The 22,711-nt window shown below is 37.3% G+C and overlaps 1 protein-coding gene across 1 annotated transcript; it reads right to left on the bottom strand.

Annotated features, from left to right (window-relative positions):
* Positions 1 to 2,058: 2,058 nt before the first annotated feature.
* Positions 2,059 to 10,578, bottom strand: Grik2_6 (glutamate receptor ionotropic, kainate 2). The gene is made up of 13 exons (XM_011179462.3): positions 10,101 to 10,578; positions 9,360 to 9,515; positions 6,397 to 6,491; positions 6,117 to 6,206; positions 5,814 to 5,971; positions 4,315 to 4,990; positions 4,088 to 4,257; positions 3,762 to 4,022; positions 3,569 to 3,700; positions 3,309 to 3,507; positions 3,133 to 3,244; positions 2,958 to 3,077; positions 2,059 to 2,878 (listed from the first exon to the last, which is right to left on the bottom strand). The coding sequence occupies exons 1-13, from the start codon at positions 10,219 to 10,221 to the stop codon at positions 2,583 to 2,585; spliced, it is 2,586 nt and encodes an 861-aa protein (XP_011177764.2). The 5' UTR covers positions 10,222 to 10,578; the 3' UTR covers positions 2,059 to 2,582.
* Positions 10,579 to 22,711: the final 12,133 nt, after the last annotated feature.

Below are 22,711 nucleotides of genomic sequence, written 5' to 3'. Positions count from 1 at the left end.
GCTACGTTCAATTTATGGTCGTCATAATCGTTCTATCGGACAGCTCAATGATAACCGAATATTTTAGTACCGAATTGGATGATATGGGGTTCTAACAGAACGGTGCCACAAGACACACAGCGAATGTAACAAGCGATTTATTGAAAACCAAGTTTGATCTTACGAAAATTGGGTTCTGCGTCTGGACTTCTGCAAGCGTGCCCGTGGTGGCCATGCAAAAGAAATCGAGTTCCATACATAATGCCATCGTATCCACTTTCACAGGAATAAAGGATTTCATTAATACGCCAAACCGTTTGTGGGGCTCTTATTGAAACCCCCTTTATTAATGCATTTTTGAACTTACGGTGTACTAATTAAATTGGATAACTACTTCCAACAACATCGTATTACATTAGTCTACTGCAAAATGAAAACAAATAAGCGCATTAATAGGGATCCTGGACTAAAAGCGTACTTATAAATTCTAAGAAACGTTTTTACTCTATGAAATTATTTTTCACATTTGATTATGGGATCTAATTGTATTTGGTAGGCATCAAAAAATATTGATTTTCTCTTCCAAATGAATTGAGTGACCCGATCAAAAATGGCTTTTTCCTACAGGGAGTTAGCTTTGGGCATACTTATAGTTATGTAGTATATCAGTGGCGGATCCAGGAGGGGGCTGGGGGGGAGGGATGATTTTGGTGTTAAAACACCCCCTAAACTCAGAGAAAAATATATGTTTGTTGATATAGGTTTGGAATGAGGTTATTGAGAAAAAAAATCACATCAAATTATAAGCAATTATAATAAGTTACTTGATTTTTGTTGTTATTCATTTAATTCGAACTTTCTCTACATTTGTACAAGCAGTATCGCTGAAGCTCAGTGATTAATTGAGGATTGCATGGCATCTCACATTCCATGGTTTTTGAATGAATTCTTCTAGTATTTCATCAACTGACAGATTAATATCCCTATGAATATTCATTGATGCTAGACCATTAAGCCTATCTTGACCTGTCGTATTTCGTAAATAGGTTTTAATTCTATTGAAACAGGCAATAACGCCAATATGCGTAAAATCTTGAAAACATTCCCAAAAGACGTTTTATTCACTGCTTCTAAAGACTTCGAGAGCAATCCGAAAAATGCTTGCCTGAAGTTCGCTGTTTCCACATTTTCACCTCCGCAAGAAAGTTTTGTTCTGAGCAGTTCACCCTTTCACCCTTTCATAGAAAAGAAAATAAATCGAGCTTTTTTAGCGTCAAATTCGTACTTTGGGAAAAATACACAAAAAAAAAACGTGTCCTATATTAAATAATTTTTTCCGAGGGAACTGTTATATTAAAAATACGTTGAGTAATAAAACTTTTCGTAAAAGCCCCCCCAAAAAAATTTTTCTCGATCCGCCACTGTAGTATATGTATGTATAAATATGTGAAGTCCTTTTAAATTGAAAATGTGAAATTAATTGAAATTACCACCGACTGCGGTTCAATTAAAGTTTTGAGCGCGCACAATATAATAGTACCGTTATGTTTTTTCTAAATTTTATTTTATTTTATTGCATTCGTGTTAAGAAGTACATACATAAACTGTGTGTATGTATGCGCCGTTATTTTTCATATCAATGCAACACTGCTCTGGCATGAATGTACGGGTATGTAGTCTGTATGTATGTTTGTAAGTTTGAATTTTCTTTTTCCATTTCGTTTATTATTTATTTTACTAATTACTAATTGTGATTACATTGTTATAATTAAATCGCTTACAACTAATATTTCGTTTATAATTTGCTAAATTTGGTTCGATGAAGGAGGAGCATATAAACTATATGTGTATGTATGGAGGAGTATGTAATCATGCGGATATTAGTATATGTTTATGTAAGGTTTATTACAGTTATATTTGCTTGATTAGTGTTTTAGGAAGTTTGTTAAGCGTTTAATGGAGATTTATGATTTTTAGATATGATGATTATAAATAGTTTACGGCTTTAGTATAACTTTGTGCGGATTTAATAGAGTGTTTGTTATTACGCTGACTAGTTACAGCTAATTAGTATAGTAGATAACTGTTTTGTAAGTAATTAGCAAGTAATTTAGCATATGTTTTGTGTACAAGCTTTAGCTTTTGGCTTATGATACAGCACAATTCCAGTATGATTATTTATTTATGATTTTCTTTACTATTAAATGCATATTAACTTATCGCTATAAATAGTAAATATCATATTTTGCGCTGTGTGTATGTGTGTGTGTTACTATAACTCTAGCACTAATACTAAATATTCATATGGAATGCGCTTATAAAATATTTGACACTATTTTATATTATTATATATGTCTATATGTTCTGTATTTATGTTTTACTAAGTTACAAACTAACCTCAATTAAATTAATGCTAATATGTTCGAAGAAAACTTAAAGTTCAAATTATATAGAAGCCTTTAGATCGCTTCAGATATCGCTGGTAATGTCATACACTTGATCGATTTATGCTAACTCAACTCCTTTTCATGATAACTCTCTGCCTCGCTTTCTCATGATAACCTTCACTGCCACCTTCAAACCCACACATCCTGCTTTTAATCTCATTCGTGCAAAATCGCACTTAAACGCTCTTCGACGGCGACCTTTCGCGATTTCCACACAAATTCACACACTGCAATAACACATGCCACACCCATACCGCCCATTAGCACTACGAACACGCCGCCCACATTCGCCAGTCCCAACTCATTAGCCGCCGATGATGATTTCGATGTCTCGACGCGACAACTGCCACCGCCACGCTTCTCCTTCCACCATTTGGTTTTCAGTATATGCAATTTGCCCTCCTCCTGCAGCTTGAGTATGACGCCATTGATGGCGGTGCGATAGGGAGAATCTGTAAGGCAGCATAGAAAGTGTTAACTACCGTTAAACTGTTCGCAAAGTAAAGAAATTGTGAATATTAATCGACTTACTAGGTGGCGCTGCTATACCATATCCTTTGGTGTCCAACATGCCGCCGACTTGTGTTAGCTCACAATTCCGTTCGGTCACATACTCAATGGATGTGGATTCCATGAGGAAAGCATAAGAACCTGGAAGAGGATATTTTTTAAAATAAATATTCTGAAATCCATTTCGTAGACATACCTTTGCCTTTAGCAACGCGATCCACACCCTCGGCATTAGTCGAAGTGAAAACCGACGGTCGTGCGGACTCCATGAATGACCACATGCGTTGATAAGTTGAGATTTTCGATTCCTGGTGAGAAAATATAAATAATTGGGGTTTAGCATAATTAAACAATCGCAGTCGATCTACTCACTCTGAAGAACGCTGCCGTGCTGCCACCCTTTAATGCACCATACTTGATACGCGTCTGCTTCGCTAGATCCTCAGCACTTTCTATAGGCGAATCCATACGTTCCACAGTAAGGAAAGCCGCTAAATTAGCAGTGTACGATGAGATCATGATCAAAGTAAAGAACCACCAAATGCCAGCTACCATACGGGTCGATAAAGCTCTGAAAGAAAGAATTTAGTTTTAGCAAATTTTGCACCGAAATATGAAATTTGTAAACCTACTTCGGCAAGAAGTCACATCCTTGTTGCATTAATGAACCGATAGCGAACCACATGCAGTTCATAAGTGTGAATTGACTTTCAATTTTCTCGCCATGAGCATCGGAATATGCGGGCCATTCATAGGGTGTGAAGCTGTAAGATAATAATTTTTTTTTGAGTTCGAGCAATCTTATAAGATGCATTCCATAGTTACCGCGCTAAAATGAAGAGTAACACTGAAACGCCCAAATATGCTGTGGCCATGTAGATCCAAACGTCGAGCGAAAGCGGTGAGAGAAATGAAAATAAATTGGGCGGTTGTTTAACGGGTTTGCGATAGAGCACCGAAACGCCCAAATTCATGAAGGGCATGGTGAAGTCAACGGCTTGTTCGCGCTCGAAGGTAATGGTGAGATCAGCGACCGCGAGATCGGCGCGTTGCTCCAACAGCTCGCGTATCATGCCGTTCCATTCGCTAAGACAAGAAATTTGGGGATTTATATGGGGATTTCAACTTTTAGTACATCAATAATAACATACCCATTCTGTTTGTTGAAACTGCCATAGTTGCCATCTGGCACTAACTGTATTTTATAGTTGAAACCCAGAGCCTTTGAGATTTCATGTATGAGATCAACAACATAACCTTCAAACTGATCGTTGCCAGTGAGTGGCACCGCAGACTCTTTGCGCATGCAATACGGATTGCTCTGCAAAGTTTGAGAATTATTAAAATTTCATATAGTATCAATAACCGTTATACGCACCAATATGGTAGTGATCGTCAACGTTTTGTTCTTCAAGTTCGCTTCAATTTCGCGCTGTTTTTGGCTGTAGGTACGCGTAAAGTTGATACCTTCCGGCAGTGTTGAATTCCATGTGCCAATTTTGCGTATACCCAGCGGCCCCAACTCGATAATGTCCAACACGAAATCGGTGCGAAAGCCTTGATGATCAAATTTTATCACATTCGTTAAACCCTTCATTTCGACGATCTTCATGTAGTTGATCAAACTGAAACCATGCTGCCACGTATTCTGTCCATCACAACTTATCGGGTGTATATCAATTTGTTGCGATGTATCCAAATCATGTAATGCTTTGGCGAATAGATGTACCGCATCGTACATAAGCGCAGTCTCCGCCTTCACCGTACTCAAATTGGCTGAGCGTTGTAAGCCCTTATCGTCGTAACTCCACTGACGCACCACATCCGAGACGACCTTTTCGTTAATCAGACGAAAGCCGGTTATATTCGTACCACCATAACGGAACTCGTCTAGGTTGATGGTATGCAGATCCAGTGAGGTAATCAAGTAACTGTGATAGTCGCTCATCATGCCAATTTGTTGTGCCTGCTTGAGGACTTCGTAAATTTTATCACTGGAACAGTCGAGTACGATGTGCGCTTCGGCGGAGTTTTTGATTTGTTTCAGCAGCGGTCTGGGGTAAGAGAGAAAGAGAGAAGATCATTAATAAGCCTTTGATTAAGTAAAGTACGGGCAGAGATAAGACTGAATGCTTAACGGAAGGAATATGTATGATTGTCTCTACAGCATCACAAAACCTAAAACTGCTAGACAATTGGAGAAATTTGTTATTCTGATTTATGGAACGATGTACGGACCTAGTTTTGAACGTCCTCATATTCACTTCGAATTACAGCATTCGGCACACCAGATATAGGCGTCTTCTGGAAACTAGTTAAGAAGTGATTAACCTCTTCAGATATTCCACGAGTCTTTGATCTAAGTGGAATGACTATGAACTTCAAGTGAGATGAGTTTATACGAAGCGTTGCACCCGTGTGGTAAGGCCAAAAATCTTGTCGAAGACGGATGAACTTGCTGGAACCGAAATTAGTCGCCATTGCAGATTTGTGATGCATTCAAGACACTTCGGTAGAATTCGGAACGAAAAAGGATTTATTTGTAATTTTCCAAGTATGATCTCTCGATCCGGACTCGCTCTTAATACCTAAACTAAACGGCCCAGAAGCATTTAACGAAGACATTATTTACCGAATATAGATTTCGATAGAACTTCTACTTTACTGGCAGTCATCTCTACCTGAAAGGAACTGCGCAGTGATCTGGAAATCTGAAACTATGGATAATGAAAATTTCACGACCGAGGACCCTTCCAGATATATTCCCTCAGACCCTCGAAACCATCGGAGAAGGACCTGATTGCTCACTGCCTCCTCCAATTTTAAATACTACGAAACCAAATAACCGTGTTTGCAATACAAAATGAGGTCCCTTACCTATAATCCCCCGATAAACTCAATTGTCGCACTGTAATCGGATACGGTGAGTTATCATGCGCCTTGATTAACTCCTGTAGCCGCACAATGCCGTCATTGTTCTCATAGATAATGGTGAAAGTTTTCCACTCCCAATGCTTGACGATATCCACATAAGCCTGAAGAGCAAACAATCAGATAATATGCATAAGTACAACGCTCAAGCCGATTAATACTAAGTTAAGCTTTCATAATTATTTTAAGTGGCTCAAATCTCTATGTGTGTGTGTGTGTGTGTGAGTGAGTGTAAATGCGCAGACTTACCTTGGCCAGTGTGTTTGGATGTGGATACAGGTTCACCAGGCAGCTTTCACGTCGCAAACGATAATCCCAACGGTTCTCCAAGTGAGGTATCTACAACGACGCATAAAAATAAAAATAGTTATCTTTAAAACTAACGGAAATGCAGCAATGATGCAAGCAAATCTAATGTTGGTATTTACATTGGATTTGTTAGTACATAAGCACTAGCTTGCTTGCTTGCCTTTAGCCGTAGTAGTTGCGATAACTGTTAATCCCTACATACTCGTAGGCACATACATACCTCCATATTGTCGCAGATACTTTGCACATGGCTCGCCGTGTTGGAGGATTGTGGCCCGAATATGGCTGCCACGCCAATGTTCAACAAGCCGCAAACTGTAAATAGTGGCAAGCAAAACAAAAAAAAAAAAGTAGAATGATGAAAATAAAAACACCAAAACACAAACCAAATCAGTATGCTCAGTGCTCCGACAACAACAAACAGCAAATTTATTTAAAAGTCCACACACAGGAACACATCAGTGTTACTATGTGCTCAACCGCGAAATAAACAAAAAAAATTTCGCCGGCCAAACTGGTGATAATAACCGTTATTCGTTTGCTTTTATAGCTGGCTTTACGAGTTTGAACAACTCCCCAGCGTTGTGGGTCCCTTTGGTCCATAACTACTTTAGTAGTTGTCTTGCATATCGTGGTTGTCGTGGTCGTCGCTGTCGCAAATACGCTACGTAAACAACTAATAAACGAGCATGCCTCGGCATTTCCCAGGCGTGCTGTGCTGTACTACACTGTTGCCAGTACTGATTTCGTTCGCATCACACCACCATTTGCTCATTCTTCATGGGATTACTAACTATTGTGCTGTTCTCATTCTTATTTTCAATTATTCGTTTACTGTTGTCTTTATGTGCTTGCGGATAAAACGGCGGAAGTCATTCGTATGCGAGTAGTATTTGTTGGCTGAGCTTTATCGCGACCTAACCAACTCGTCTTCTGATTGGGGGAGCGACGTTTTCTAAACCGATTATACACTATGTGTGTATTGGATGGGGAGGAGTGTATAAAATTTAAGTAAAATGAGATTATGTATTAGGATTTTTGGAAAAATCGTGGAAATTAGTTTCAAAAGCATAGTTTTTTGGTTGTGTTAGTCAAGGTATCGCCTTTTATTATAATTAAGTATCTATTTAATGATGGGTAGGTTTTGCAAGCTACTTATGAGTAGTAAGTGTTTCGGAATTGCTCTCAGACAGTGCAAGTGATCGACCAAGAAGGTTGACTTTATCTTGAGATACTGAGTTTTGGATTCCTATATCGATCGCCACTAAATAAAACATCGATAATAGTTTCGGTGGAATTTATTTCGGTCATAACATAATCAGGAGGCTTTTCTTTATATGTTTTAGTCATTCTGAGAAAAGGTCGTGTACAAAAGGTAAATGCATATTTCTGATGGGACAATTATTGTAATGCTGTAGTCGTCTTGAAACTTGCTTTGTGAACTGACATTTTGGAGTATAAGGGTTCGATCTTTGTTCCGACCATGAACAAATTACATGTGTTTTTTTTTAAGATCATCGAAAGATAAATGATTTTTTTCCATAGAAAAACGTGGCAAAAAACTCATTACCTATACGGAGCCGGCTTAAATTTGTATACCGCTTTATTTCTTGGATAAAAGAAAAAAAGTTAAACATATCAATAAATAATTACATCGCTTAATTTCAGCGAGAGTTGAGTTCGGAAACTAGACTTAGTTTATAAAAATATAAGATTCATAGAATGAAGTTGTAAAATAAGTATTCGGGATAAGAGCTCTCGAAAAGAGAAAAGATCTTTCGTAACCAAAGCCATAATTTTGTAATTTGAGAGTATACCACTTATATGGAAAGTCTCTTTTATGTTAGGGGTTCTGCTGAGTGTCGTATCTTTGTCCGGGAGTTTGAAACGATTTTATTTAGATGGTTTCACTGCATTTCGGTCTTCACTTTTTTTATTAGGTTTTTCGATCTCTCTCGTAAGTTCGCAATTTTTTAGAACTTTTAATTCTTGCAGAAAGCTCGTTTTAATAAAGTTCAGACTGCTTAGTATCTCGGATGAGGGAACTTATATTCAAAAGACAAAATTCTACATGATCTTAAGACAGCCCTCCGATACTCGGAAAATAATGAGTGCAAACATAACATTTCCTCCTGTCTTACCTTCAAAAAACCTATAACAAACATTTGGTAAAAAGATTCTTGTATTTTCATTTAGTTCAATGAGAGTGAGGACCTATTCTGGTAGAGCTCGGTCTTAATTTAGGCTCTATTTTTTTGATTTTGCTTACACTTAGTGATATTCGGTAAGACTTTTTACTCGAAGACATTTTTCTGGGTCATTTATTTCCATAATTCGCAAGTCAATTATTGCCATCAATATAATTGAATCTTAATCTGGGTATAGGTTAGGTTAGGTTTAAAGGCTGTTCCCTAAAAGGAAATACACTTGAATTATTAAGGACGATCCTTTGTGATGCCAAAAAAGTAAACCCCTTAACTTAAATTGAAGAATCGATAAAGCACCTAGAGCCTACCACAAATCTGCAGAAGTTTTTTTACTTCAATATCGGCAAATTCGCGAGGATGCCCAAAAAAAGTGAGATCAAAGGAACTTTTGCCTAGATCTCGAAAAAGCGTGGCATTCCAAAAGGAAATGTTGGGAAAATTCTAACTCATCCTCTTCCAAGCAGAATCTGCAACTCCAGATCCGATAAAATATTTAGTTTGACCGCGTGGATGCGACAATGGTCAGTTAGAACTCCTATGACTAGGGCAATACACAGATTTTCGGCGGCTTTGAAATTATTCGAAAGTTGATATGACAGTTGATCTTGTCCTACCTACTAAAACTGCGTATCCGCTGATAGTGAAAGATTTTTGGAGAGACAGTGAAATTTGCCAAAGTGCGAGTTAAGGACTCTATTTAACGATAGGTAGTTCTGAATACTTTCCAGTACTGAATAACTTAAGTTCTATATAGGATTGTAATTGTAAAACCAACAGTCGTTATTCTATTCTCATTTAAAAATGATTAATTAACTTTCCATTTTACGCCACTAAATCTCCCTTCAACTCAACGTCAGTCGTGAAATGCAATCAACTAGTTGTCAGCAACTATAAATAACTACCGCATTTGATAAGAGCACGCCAACCACTTGATAAATGTTTATAAATAAACCCACATAAGCTACCAGGTACTCACCCCTCTTGCCCGCATGGAAGCTATCAAACGGCGAGATGCGCTCAATTTGCGCCACCAACTTGGAGCGCGGCAATATTAATCGATCCGAGTTGATGTGCTCGACAGCCTGACGGAATGCCAGCTCCTGTGTGTCGTCGGTCGGATGAAATAGGCCACCTGCGAGGGGGAGGTGAATATGTAAATAAATGCACATGCAATAAAAGCGGCAACGGCAAACAGGATAATGTGTTAAGCGGCAATCAGCAACTCATTACGCGGGGTTATGAATGTGTGCGTGTGAGTGTTTGGCGAAGAAAACGAGAAACAACGGCCAAAGCGAAATGGCAAAAATGAAAGGTAAACAAAAGTGTTGGATGTGTATTTTTAATTTCATTTAATTGAGTTAATGTGAGTGCAAGGAAGTTCGCAATTTCCGCTCAACCGTACACACGCACACTCACACACAAGCACTTTAGCACTTTGGGCGCACACTCACACCAGCAGCGGTGGCTTCAACAGCTTCTGCTGCTTTGCCCACTACTCGCGCTACTACTATACATACATAATCTTAAAGTATAATAAATTTAATGCAATCAAAAAATCAAAAAATCAATAAATAATTGTGGAAGCATATGAAAATAGACGAGATGAGTGTGGCTGATTGAGATAATCGCGCGTTGGCATCGCTGAGTGCGTCGCTGATAAACCCACTTGGCAATGTAACTATTTTTAATCACTTCTTCGTGTTTTTTTTTATTTTACCAATTTTGATGACATCGGGCAGCGCTAGCGTGTGTCGCAGCAGCGTGCTGAGCACGGCGAGCCAACAACTCAGACGCAGATAGTGCCAGCACCATGACGGGCAGAGCAACTGAGATTGCATCTTGAGACTGGAGCTGGTGCTTTACACTAAACTAATAGCGATTGTTTATTATTTTAATATAGATTTTCAACTTTTAGTATACACTTTGCAACAAATGCTCTGCTATTTTGTTTATTTTCTTCTTCACTATTTTTCACAAACACATACACACACACACGCGTATACGCGTCTCACTCCAGGAGATACATTTTTTCGGCTCGATTGTTACGCTTGCTTTGACAGTTGGAATGTTACTGAACGCTGTTTGACGCATGGAAAAGCATTTCACTGGATGCTGTGCTGTTGCAAATATTCTCATTTGTTGTTGTTGTTTATTAGTAATCATCTTTTGAATTGCTTCGTGGTGGTGGTTGTAATGTGACAGTGTTTACAGTTACAAATGACAGTTGCGGCAGCTGCGCAGTGGATGCTGCAGCAGGAGTGGTGTGGAACCAAGCTTGAGGAGCTGTTCGTGAGAGCTTTTTGTACGGAAAGCTATTAAGGCGTTTGTGTCTGAAATTAATATAAAATGCTTTTTAAAACTGATATACTAACTGTTTTCCATAAGTCGGGTCACAAACTATTTTGTTTTTAAATTCTCCAACTTTGGGAGTTAATATTTACAAAATTTTTGCTTAAATGGAAGATTTTTATATACTTATGCCATTTTTATATACTATATCCAATTTAGGTCAAATATGCCCCATAATAGTTCCCATTTTGAAAATAATTTCATAATTCCACTGTAATAGAAACTCTAGCCCCTATTGATAAAGAGCTGTAACAGTCGATTCTCATAAGCTTCTTTTGTGCTGAAGATTTCATCAGCTCATTCCTCATAGACAAAAATAGGCAGAGGTTACTTAGAGTCAGGTCCGGACTATAAGTTGGATAAATAAGAACCAACCAAGCTCCCGGAGCTTCTGGCGAGTCACTATCGATATGTGTGGCCTGGCGTTATGCTGATGGAACAGCTCTCGTATTGGCCAAACTTGGTCGCTTCTGAGCGATCGCTTTCTATAAGTGTTAAATACACGAATGAAGAGTCTGGCCATCTCACCAAACACATTGCAAACTTTCCTGGTCTGCAATCCTAGTTTGGTCGTTGTTTCCACCGGCTAATGGTGCTTCTTTTTGTATCCAGCAATACTCAGCATCGTTACAATATGGACACACACATACATGAGTCGGACATATAAATTAATCGGATATCCCAACGAGGGCGCTCACAAGGAAGCCGAAATCACCTTCCTTGACTCTCAATCTCCATGGATGGTGTTCTTGGAGTGAAACCACTACCTATAGCAGGCGACGAACTCGAGTTGCCTCGCCAAACCAGAGTGACCGTCGCGCAAACTTCGTTCTGGATACTGAAGTAGGTTAAACTCCTACTTACCCAGACTAGACCTCGACATATTTAATACTTGCCCAGCATGCATTGAGTCACCTCCTCATGACACTAACACCTCTTTCAATGCCTGACTCACCTAACACCCTTCTCTCTGTAGACTGAACCTGTCGAAACAGTTTGTTTCTTGGACCTTCCCTTAGGTGCCCTCAAGGAGGAATTGAGTACTCCATAAAAACAACAAGAACGAACAAATACATGAAGATTACTGGGGACCCTCTCATTAACAAGCAACTTACATTCATTAAATTTTTACATTCTCAAACCATCTTTAATCCATCGATAAGTAATTTAAAAATGGAAAACCGCTCTTTGCCACGCTTTCCGCAGAGATCGTTTACGCAACGCATTAATGTAGCTTATACCCTGAGTCAGCTGAGCAAATTTTAAGTAAATGCGAAGTTTGTGTATCTGTGTAGTAAGTGTATGCTTAAATATTTGAGTGAAGTAAACAGCTCATGGAAACCGCAACTGACAGCCGGAACGACCCGAAAACCGACAGGAAAACCACAAAAACTACAAAGGAGAAAATGTGGTCCAGTAGCGTTTAAATCGTCTGATATTTGTATTTATACGCTTGAGGCATGTGTGTGCGTACGTCAATCCACGTATGTATATGTGTGTGTTTGCGTATGTGACATTGAAAGTGCAAGTAACTGGCGCTGACTGTAGAGAGGTCGGTATGGAGGAGACGGTATGGAGGAGATGACGAAATGTGGTAATGGAGGAGAATTGGAGAATGTAGCATGCTGGCAGGAAGCAGCGGTTTCGAATGCAGACTGTAGATATATACGAAATACTATGATTCCAAGAAGGCGAGTATGAAATTGTAAGTTAATGGGGAGCTTTTGTCGTGTTTGAGCTGTTAAAGCGATTCGAATCTTCTTTATTTTCCTCGAAACTTCAAATTGAAGAGAAAGACTGAAATAATCGAAAAAATTTCGAAAAAAATGTTTCCTTGAATTCTTCAGAATGGATATTGCCATACAATTTATTTTAAAAATAAATTTCTAAAACTACTAAATTCTTAAATATTTTACTAATTTTGCAGGCATTGATTTGTAAATTAAATTCTTTAATATTACGGGATTTCACAAAGAGCTTTTTTAAGAGTGTCTCTCATCGCTTGAATATTTTGGAATTTCAAATTTCAGTGAATATAAAATAGAACCCACTCTGTTCTCAGCCTTATATCAAGAGTATACTGATGTTACGTATACGCACCGGAGTCCATACAATTTCAAAAAGACAAATATTTCTTTAAAAATTATAACACCTTATACTAATTACACCACTCCACATTTCCTACAGAAGTTAGAAGCGCCACAAACACTTTAAGAGACACTTTATTCTCCTCTTGGCTTCAGTAATTATAAATTCGGCATCTCAGAAATGTGCTTTTCTCATAATCGCTGACGGCTTAAGCTGTCTCGTTTTTAATCTCAAAACAATCACTCCAACAACTTATCTACGCTATAATTTGAAGTTGTTGCTAATATGCGCGCATCCTGTTTAGGCGCCAGAAAGTATGCTACGCATTATTGGCACCTGTGCACAAATATTTGCGATTTTCTTGACTAGCAGACGGCCAATGGTGATCGGCGGTGAGTAATACCAAGCATACATACACAACTTCGTTTTTTGTGCTTCCGTTTGTTTGTATTTGCTGAGGATGAGAGTTCATGTAAATGCAACAACACATAGCTGGAATTTGTCGCGAGAAATGTGGAATGACAAAAAGGCCTTCAAATGCCAAAGAAAGGCGAACGTTTAAGCGCTTTAAGCATTCTTATGTGGTTTGTCGTGGTACAAGAGCATATTTGCTGCAAAGCGAAACAAAATGTAAAAGAAATGGCAAAAAAAAGCAAAAATGTATAGCTAGAGACTTACGTTTTGCTACTTGAACGCGCCAGCGCCACACACATTTTAGCTTTGTAGCGCATAAAGTAGCAGCCAACAAGTGACCAACGGCAATGAGTGTACCTAGAACGACAGCAGAGGGGCCTGTAAAAATTACTAGCAATAGCAACTGCTCGCATATTTTATGCTTCTCTCTACAGTCCGTCTCCTGCGCTGTGTCGTACGCCTGCAGGTTACAATAACCGTCGTAATAATATAAACATAATCACAACAACAGCAATAGAGGTTAAATTAGGTCAATGGCAGCAGAGACACTGAGTGGGCATACGAAATCAACAGTTACATTATACTATACATTGCTAGACTTTAAGCACCTTTGCGCTGTTCTCCAAAGTATTATCTTTATTTGCATTTCGTTGTTATAGAATTGTGAGCTTGCGAATATTAATAAAATGTGAGTGAAACTGAAATAGTTAGTAATTATTATATAATAAGAGAGAGCTGAGCGTCGTCCATCATTTTCTATTATCTATCATTTCTCTAAGTAACTTTAACTGTGCACTCTTCACAGGTATAGCACTGAGCTGCTTGAATCGATTTTTTCACCAATTTCTAAAATACAAGTTCATTCAATAAAAATAAAAAATAATAGCACATGGGTAACTGGAAAACCAGAACCCTCGTGATCCTGAAAATTTAAACAATCCTTCTCTCATGTAATCACCTCAAATGTTAACAAACCTGACCTCACTAGACCACCCCAAATATAAACGAATTTGATCTTACGCAGCCTCTCAAAATGTTTTACAAACTTTACCTCATTGTAATCTAAAATGATCTCATGTGACCCTCCACAAGGTAAAATAACCTAACGTCACGTGAAAATCAAAAATTTAAACAAACCTACGTGTACCTAAAAATTTAAACCTAACCTCACCTCTCAAATTGTAAATAAACTTGATCATCTGTAACCAAACCTGACCTCACGTAATTTCGTAAAATGTGAACCAACCTGAATCCCGTGGCAACTGCAAATGTTAGTAAATTTCTCTTTATCACTCTAATTAAAAACCAACCTGACATCACGGATTAAAATTAAACCAACTTTACCCTACATTAAAATAAAACAGACCTAACATCACTTGTCCTAAACAATGTAAATAAACTTCACGTGACCCATACCACAATGTAAACAAACCTGATATCACGTGTCTCAAAAAATGTAAACAACGTGACCCCTCAGAATGTAAACAAATCTTTGGCCGAAATCAATGACCTATGACAGGTTGCACTTTGCTCGAGGTCAATGACCTTTGGTGGGGTTTGTTTACATTTTGGTCGAGGTCAATGACCTTTGGCCGGGGTTTGTTTACATTTTGGTTGCGGTGAATCCCCTTTGGTGGGTTTTTTTACATTTTCGTCAAGGTCACTGAATTTTGGGAGGGGTTTATTTTACAGTTTGATATTGAGGTCATAGTCCTTTGGCGAGGCAGATGATCTTTGGCCGGGATTTGCTTACATTTTAAGGGGTCTATCGATGCCAGGTATCTTTATATTTTGATAACAACGTGATGTAAAGTTTGTTTCCGATTTGTGTTGTCACGTGCGGGCATGTGTAATTATCTTTTTTAAGGTTATGTGAGATTAGGTTTGTTTAATTTTAATGGGCTACGTGAGGTGGTTTGGTTTGTTTACATTGTGTGTGGTCAGGCAAGGACAAGTTTCTCTATATGTTGAGGTGTCACGTGAGATTAGGTTGGTTTACAATTTGGGTAACATGGTTAGTATTTTTGGGGATACGTGATATCAAGTTTTTTAATTTCCGAGAGGTTACTTGAGGTTAGGTTTGGTTACATTTTGAGTGATAACGTAAAGCCAAATATTTTTACACATTGAAGTGTTAGGTATTATGTTAAAATTTTTTGACGACCCGTTATGTTAGATTTGTTTAAATTTTGAAGTCACTGGAGCTTAAGTTTGGTTAATATTTGGTGGTAAAGGAAGGCCAAGAAAACGTGAGGTTAAGTTTGGTTACGGTTTTTGATAATCACGTAAGGTTAGGTTTGTTACATTCACGTCAAGTAAGTTTTCTTTGCAATTTGAGATAAATGACCACAAGTTAAGAATTCTCTAGAAATTATGTTTGAGATTTAGTTACGTTTAGTAGGGTCATGTGAGATCAATTTAGTGGCCAGCTTAGGTCTAGTTGAGGATGAGTGGGGACAGACAAATGAGTCAGGCGAGATCAAGTTGTGATCTAGAATGGGTCACAAGAGCTCAAAGTTGTGGGTAAGAGTGGACAAGCGAGAAGTCTCAGGAGGTTAAGCTAGTGTTCATACAAGGTTTTACTGTGTTTATGCTCTATGTGAGTGCTTCTAGATGTTAATGAGCATTGTTGGAATGGTAAAAATATTGGACTTGGATGAGGATATATAGAGTGAGGTATTATCTAACACGTAGAAGACCGTGATAACGTAATTTAACTTTAATATAAGGTATGATATTATATTAATATTTTATTTTTGCTGTAAGGGCTTTGATTTTCATATTAGAAGTGTAAAACATGTAGAAAATTTAATTTTAAGCTGTTTTAAAGCCAGCAGAGAGGAAATGTGCATTAAAACAATTTATGAGCTGTTAATTTTGTTAAAAAAATCTAAGCGCACCACTTTCATTTCATAGCGGCAGCGTTTGTTGGAAGAATTTTAATTAAATTTACAAGCAAAGTAAACCAAACGCGGCGAATGCCAACGAAACTTTCCAACACACACATCAAAGCACACAAACTCACACACACACTGACACTCGTGGCTTGCCTGTGATGTGAGTTAACCAACTACGGGCACTTTGATATACCAACATACATACATACATATTGACACATTTTTGAAGGCTTCCATCGCCATCAACTGTCGAAATTTCATAGGGGCCGGTGAATGCCTATACAGAGAGGCTTTCAACAATACAGTCACATTGCTATAGCTGGTAGGAATGTGTGAGTGTTAAGTACAAAAGGCTCGCAGCTTCTCGGCGGTCCGGCACGTACTACTAACTTCTGATGCTAGTTGAATGATGGCATTGGCATTGGCTTTGGCTTTGGCTCTGGTGTCCGAAACTGAATAAATTTGCATCTCATTAGAGGATGCGACGTGCTCCACGTCCGTTTAACGGTGTTATTTTTGCTTTCTACACCGTTGTACTTGGTATTGTTGCCGTCTTTCATGCTCAATTTTCGCAATTTCCGCACGAGCATTCTTGAACGATTTGTATGGCGGCGCGACAGTGTGAGCAAGAGCACACTAACACTTCCACCACCATTACCAATACACACACACACGCATGCACATAGATATTTGTATGCCATTCATTCCATTTCCATTACTAACCAATATCATTGTCATTGTGCGGATGCAGGCCTCCTGCATACATATGTTCGTAGGCATTTTGTTTTTGCTGTTGCCGTTGAAAGGTATTATTTTTGGCGCTCATAAAAAGGAAGCGAGACAAAATCGTAAAAATTGAATTTGGAAATCTTTGTTGTGGAAGGCAAAAAGCTTGTGCCATTACCCGGTCTAAGGTAGCGACTGAGTGCTTTTGTAATATGCACTTCATGTGGCGGTGGCGTCGATGGCGGCGGAGGTAGAAGAGGCGTTGTAAATGGTTTGACGCGGCCGCAGTTCGTGCATATTGCAGGCCCAGATCCTAAGTGGTCGATAATATTGGCAACTAAAAGTTGAGTGCTTGTCGAACAGTGCACATTGAATGGCTGTTGTCTAGCTGGCACGAGTAGGCAGACGGTGCGAGTACGGAAGACGGTTTTCATTGCTTTTCGAGTGTCTTTGGCAGCGTTCGTCGTTACATGGCGAGGTACAGCGGTATGTTTTAGATGTTTGTAGGCAAATATATTTTTATACTCTCTCAACAAAAGTTGCTAAAGAGAGTATTATAGTTTTGTCCACATAACGGTTGTTTGTAAGTCCTAAAACTAAACGAGTTAGATATAAGGTTCTATATATACCAAAGTGATCAGAGTGACGAGTAAAGTTCAAATCCGGATGTCTGTCCGTCTGTCCGTCTGCCCGTCCGTGCAAGCTGTAACTTGAGTTGTATTGAGATATCTACTCGACAGATTTCAATGAAATTCGGTATATAATATTTTCTTGACACCCTGATGACACTGGTGGAATATGGGAGAAATCGGTTCACAACTACGCCTATTCCCATATAACTCTATTTTGAATCCTTCTGATTCGTTCACTTTATAAGGTAAACATAAGGAACCGATAAAGATAGCAAAATAAAACTTTACACAAAAACTTTATTTGAGCTGTGACATCACTTGTGGAAAAATTGTCAAAATCGGACCATGACTTTTCAAGGCCCCTGATATCAAACATGAAGAACTCAGTGCCTAACGGTAATTTTTCACCGAAAATATAGGTAAATCTCTAAATAAATTGCGAGAGTATAAAATGTTCGGTTGCACCCGAAATTAGCCTTTCCTTACTTGTTTTTTTAAAAAGGGCCAATCCTTTTTTCGAGTTCACGTGGCTATGTTATGCTGTCACTGGAACTATTAGCTTTCAACTAAAGGGTGACCCGACTATTTTTAATTACACGCTTAAGAGAGTCAGCTCTAGGTAAAGAGATCTGATTACATTTTTTTGCTGACTAAGTTCTATGAACCCTATAGTAGTACTTAATTAAGTACAGCTGAACCTCCCTAACTCGAATCACCATAATCCACAAAAAACTTCGAGTTAGAGAGACTTCCGAGTTACGGAAGGTAATTTGTATGAAATTTAACTTCTGTTCAATTCAAGAGTTCGAGTTATTAAAGTTCAACTGTATTTATATGGGTTTCGTCCGTCTCGTCTTAAAGATAGACATTAAATGCGGGATTACTACAAATTTTAAAGAAAAGTATTAAATATTCTGACATTGTGTCGTCATATCCGGTGAGTCCTCCGGAAAATGTGAGTCCCCTTTGAACTAGAACTCGGACGAAGGAAAATAATAAAATTGTATGTTCTGACACAGGTTTTTACGAAAAAAAATATGTCATAGAAGAAAACCTTCGTCCAACTCCTTGTAAATTTTAAAGGTCAAGGTCTCGAATCTAAAATTTCATTGCTATTGGTTGAGTAGTTCTCGGAAAATCGTAGTAACCAACTTTGAAACACAGTTTTGAAGAAACCCCTTTTAGTGTATTGGGTGACAATAAAACTTATGCTGGAGCGCCCAACTTCTTCAGAATGTATCTCTTAAACTAGTATATGTATCGACTTGAAATTTCAGGGTAATATTCTAGAGATACTGTAGAATTTAACAAGACGATTATAATTGATCAACGAATTCCAAAGTCATGAAACCCATGGAACCAGTTAAATGTTGAAAGATTGTTAAAAAGTATCCTATTATATACAAATATCTGTTCCCAAATCTCTGTACGAATTTCGAAGCAAAACAAACCTAGAAATTCGTATTATTGCACAAAAAAGAAAATGACAAAAACACTCGAGCAAACAAAGAACGGAAAATAAGATGCTTTGCAAGCCTATTTGAGTGACTTCGAGTGACCAGTTGAGTATATGAATTGAATATGAATAGAATAGTTGTATATTGAACTGTATAATAAAATGCTGGCGTATATAGTTTTCAGCTAAGTCTTGTAAAATGCAATAGAATATAGCTAGCAATATTTATGACTAAACTATTTTTTATTCATTTATAAATATAAGTTTAAAAGTACTCAAAAATATTTTCAAATATTTTCTGGTTCCTTAGTAACCCTCTTCTTCTTGTATATTACAAGAAATCGTTTTCAATTTAGACCCCTCACTTGATTTATAAATATTAAATAAGCCAAAGATTGCCTCACATACAGACACAGACAAACTATTTGTGGCCTCTTTATTTTTGAACGCTATATTTTGTGATCGTAAATAATTCGGTTTTTGTTGTTGCTTTTTGTTTTAACGGCATTTCACCGAAATTGCGAACGGTCTGCGCCCCTTCATTTGCATTAAAAAGTTGTAAGTTGTGCATTAAAAATGCAATGGCATCCGCACGACTAAGCAAAAGTTGGGCGTTAAGAAAAGCGAAAAGCCGAGAGCCGCGAGCCGCGTCTATCGATGAGCGCCTCTTTCTTTGGTTTAGTGAGCGGTTAAATGGCGCCGAAACGCTGTTTGTGTTGTTGCTGTTAACTTCTTTGTTCTTACGCGCTTTGCATTTAGAGCGCAACCTTTTTTATCTGCCTGCCTCCCCCGTCCTCACAACTTTTTGATTAATTCGAAATTTTGTGCGTTTGTTTTTTCGACACTGAGATTGCATTGAAGTTGGCGTAGTTGCTGGACGGGACCTCCTTTCTTTTGCATTTATTTTTAGTCACTTTGGCATGAATATTTAATGAAAATATACATTTTTTACCTGTGATTTCGTAGGCTTGCACTTGGCTTTTGTACACTCTGTGTATTCTGTGTATATTCGGCTGGCTGACCTTCGTTGGGGGTCCTTTTTGTTTGGTGGTGTCCCTTTTTGCATTAATAAAAATTTTAGAAAGGAAAATCAAGATAAATTGCTGTATTGATTTTTTCCATGCTTGTGTAATTTTCTTAATGGATTATATGGCCAACTGATTCGATGAGCGAGGATTTTTTATGTTTTTAAATTATTAAATACTGAAAATATGAATTATTCAGTGGGAAATTTGGTATAAATAAAATACAAATGCAATTGATAGCTGTTATCAGGTGAAATAAGAGATATATGAATACATTTTAAAATAGATATGAAATATTGAATATAATAAAGTGAAAGAAAAAACCACAAAATATGTTAAAATAAACAAGAAAATAATATTTCTTTTATAAAACCAAAAGGGTGTCAAAATTCTGTAATTTTGTGGTCAAATGTGTAACCTCTTTGGACATATCTTTACGGACATATCGTAAAATGAACTAAATGATTAATGGCTTCTGTACTCAAAATGCGGAATAAAGCCAATACTTAACTAAATTTTTTTACCAATGGTGTACATATATCCCTTATTACGCCTTGTTTCCATTATGCCAAATTTAATGGCAGTTGTAATTCGATATCGAAAAAGTATTGTCCTTTAGTAAAGAGGTAAAATGAGGTGACTCATATCAATTAAATTAATCCAAATTTAAATTGACTGCTTGTTTTCTTTTGAATCACCACTTTCGAATCAATGTCAAATTAGCGTCATTAAATTTGACATAACTGAAATTGTGATTTAGTCAGTAAATTTATGTAATAATGGGTGATTTTTTTGAGGTTAGGATTTTCATGCATTAGTATTTGACAGATCACGTGGGATTTCAGACATGGTGTCAAAGAGAAAGATGCTCAGTATGCTTTGACATTTCATCATGAATAGACTTACTAACGAGCAACGCTTGCAAATCATTGAATTTTATTACCAAAATCAGTGTTCGGTTCGAAATGTGTTTATCGACAAATTTTGTTCAGCGATGAGGCTCATTTCTGGTTGAATGGCTACGTAAATAAGCAAAATTGCCGCATTTGGGGTGAAGAGCAACCAGAAGCCGTTCAAGAACTGCCCATGCATCCCGAAAAATGCACTGTTTGGTGTGGTTTGTACGCTGGTGGAATCATTGGACCGTATTTTTTCAAAGATGCTGTTGGACGCAACGTTACGGTGAATGGCGATCGCTATCGTTCGATGCTAACAAACTTTTTGTTGCCAAAAATGGAAGAACTGAACTTGGTTGACATGTGGTTTCAACAAGATGGCGCTACATGCCACACAGCTCGCGATTCTATGGCCATTTTGAGGGAAAACTTCGGAGAACAATTCATCTCAAGAAATGGACCCGTAAGTTGGCCACCAAGATCATGCGATTTAACGCCTTTAGACTATTTTTTGTGGGACTACGTCAAGTCTAAAGTCTACAGAAATAAGCCAGCAACTATTCCAGCTTTGGAAGACAACATTTCCGAAGAAATTCGGGCTATTCCGGCCGAAATGCTCGAAAAAGTTGCCCAAAATTGGACTTTCCGAATGGACCACCTAAGACGCAGCCGCGGTCAACATTTAAATGAAATTATCTTCAAAAAGTAAATGTCATGAACCAATTTAACGTTTCAAATAAAGAACCGATGAGATTTTGCAAATTTTATGCGTTTTTTTTAAAAAAAAAGTTATCAAGCTCTTAAAAAATCACCCTTTATTTGAATATATGGTAAATGGGATATTTATACATATCTCCATATTTTATGTCATATGACCCAAATAATAATAAATTAGTTCCGTGTATTTTTTTGACATTTTTGCCTTGTACAAATATATATTTCTAAATATACAGAATTATATAATTAATCTATGAGGGAAATATTTCTTAGAAATGTCAACTTCTTCAGCCATTTTCTATAAAATTATACCGAAACACAATTTAAATTTGAATACTTGAATTAAACTTCAGAGAATTTCCAAGGAAGTAACACATCGCATGCTTCAACCAACATTTTCAAATTTGAATATACAACATTTTTTCATCTCACAACTCAATTCTTGGAATATATACACATACTACATTGAAATATTGAAGTGAATTCACACAGTGTTCCAAAGAAGCCATCAGAATGGCGAAACACAAATCATGCCGATTATGACTACATAATGCCAGTATGAATGAGATGCCATAAACAAAAATTACTGCGCATAACTTATTTGAGTGTTGTGTGAAATTCAAAGAATTAACTTGAACTGCTGCTGCTTACACGTGCATTAATGCTGTGCAATTCTAACAAGAAACAAAAAAAGTTTTAAATTTTTTGCGTTGTATTTGATTGCAGGAAAATTTAAAATTGTACGTGGAATTGAGATTATATGAAGTAGAAATGGACGCAATTATAATTTCTAACCTCAAAAATTAAAAAATCTTGATATTTGTATAAAATATTTTCTCGTCATTTCCTATATCTACATATATATCTTCTTCCTCTATAAGTATGTACCAAAACTGAATAGTAATTGGTTGGTTTCTTATTATTCTTATTCTTAATTATTTCGAAGAGATTTTGACTTTGGTAGTAAATATATTTTGGTATATATAATATAAAAAATATGTTTTCAAAAATGAAGAAAAGTTATATAAAAAATTTTGAATTATTTTTTCTGTATATTTATTTAAATCTTCTTTAAAAGTGTTTTGTATTAAAAATTTTAGTTTTTCTCTCAAAATCTCTGAACTTTAC

This window comes from Zeugodacus cucurbitae, chromosome 2 (assembly GCF_028554725.1).
Source record: "Zeugodacus cucurbitae isolate PBARC_wt_2022May chromosome 2, idZeuCucr1.2, whole genome shotgun sequence".
Lineage (NCBI taxonomy): Eukaryota > Metazoa > Arthropoda > Insecta > Diptera > Tephritidae > Zeugodacus > Zeugodacus cucurbitae.
This window is presented reverse-complemented; position numbering and strand designations above follow the sequence as displayed.

Bases quoted from the DNA above. Each gene is read 5' to 3' on its own strand.
- Grik2_6 (XM_011179462.3), bottom strand. From the start codon at position 10,221: ATGCAATCTCAGTTGCTCTGCCCGTCATGGTGCTGGCACTATCTGCGT. The intron at 5,972-6,116 runs GTAAGTCTGCGC...TTTGCTCTTCAG, and splicing joins ATCCAAACACACTGGCCAAG to GCTTATGTGGATATCGTCAA. The intron at 3,701-3,761 runs GTAACTATGGAA...ATTATCTTACAG, and splicing joins TTACTCTTCATTTTAGCGCG to CTTCACACCCTATGAATGGC.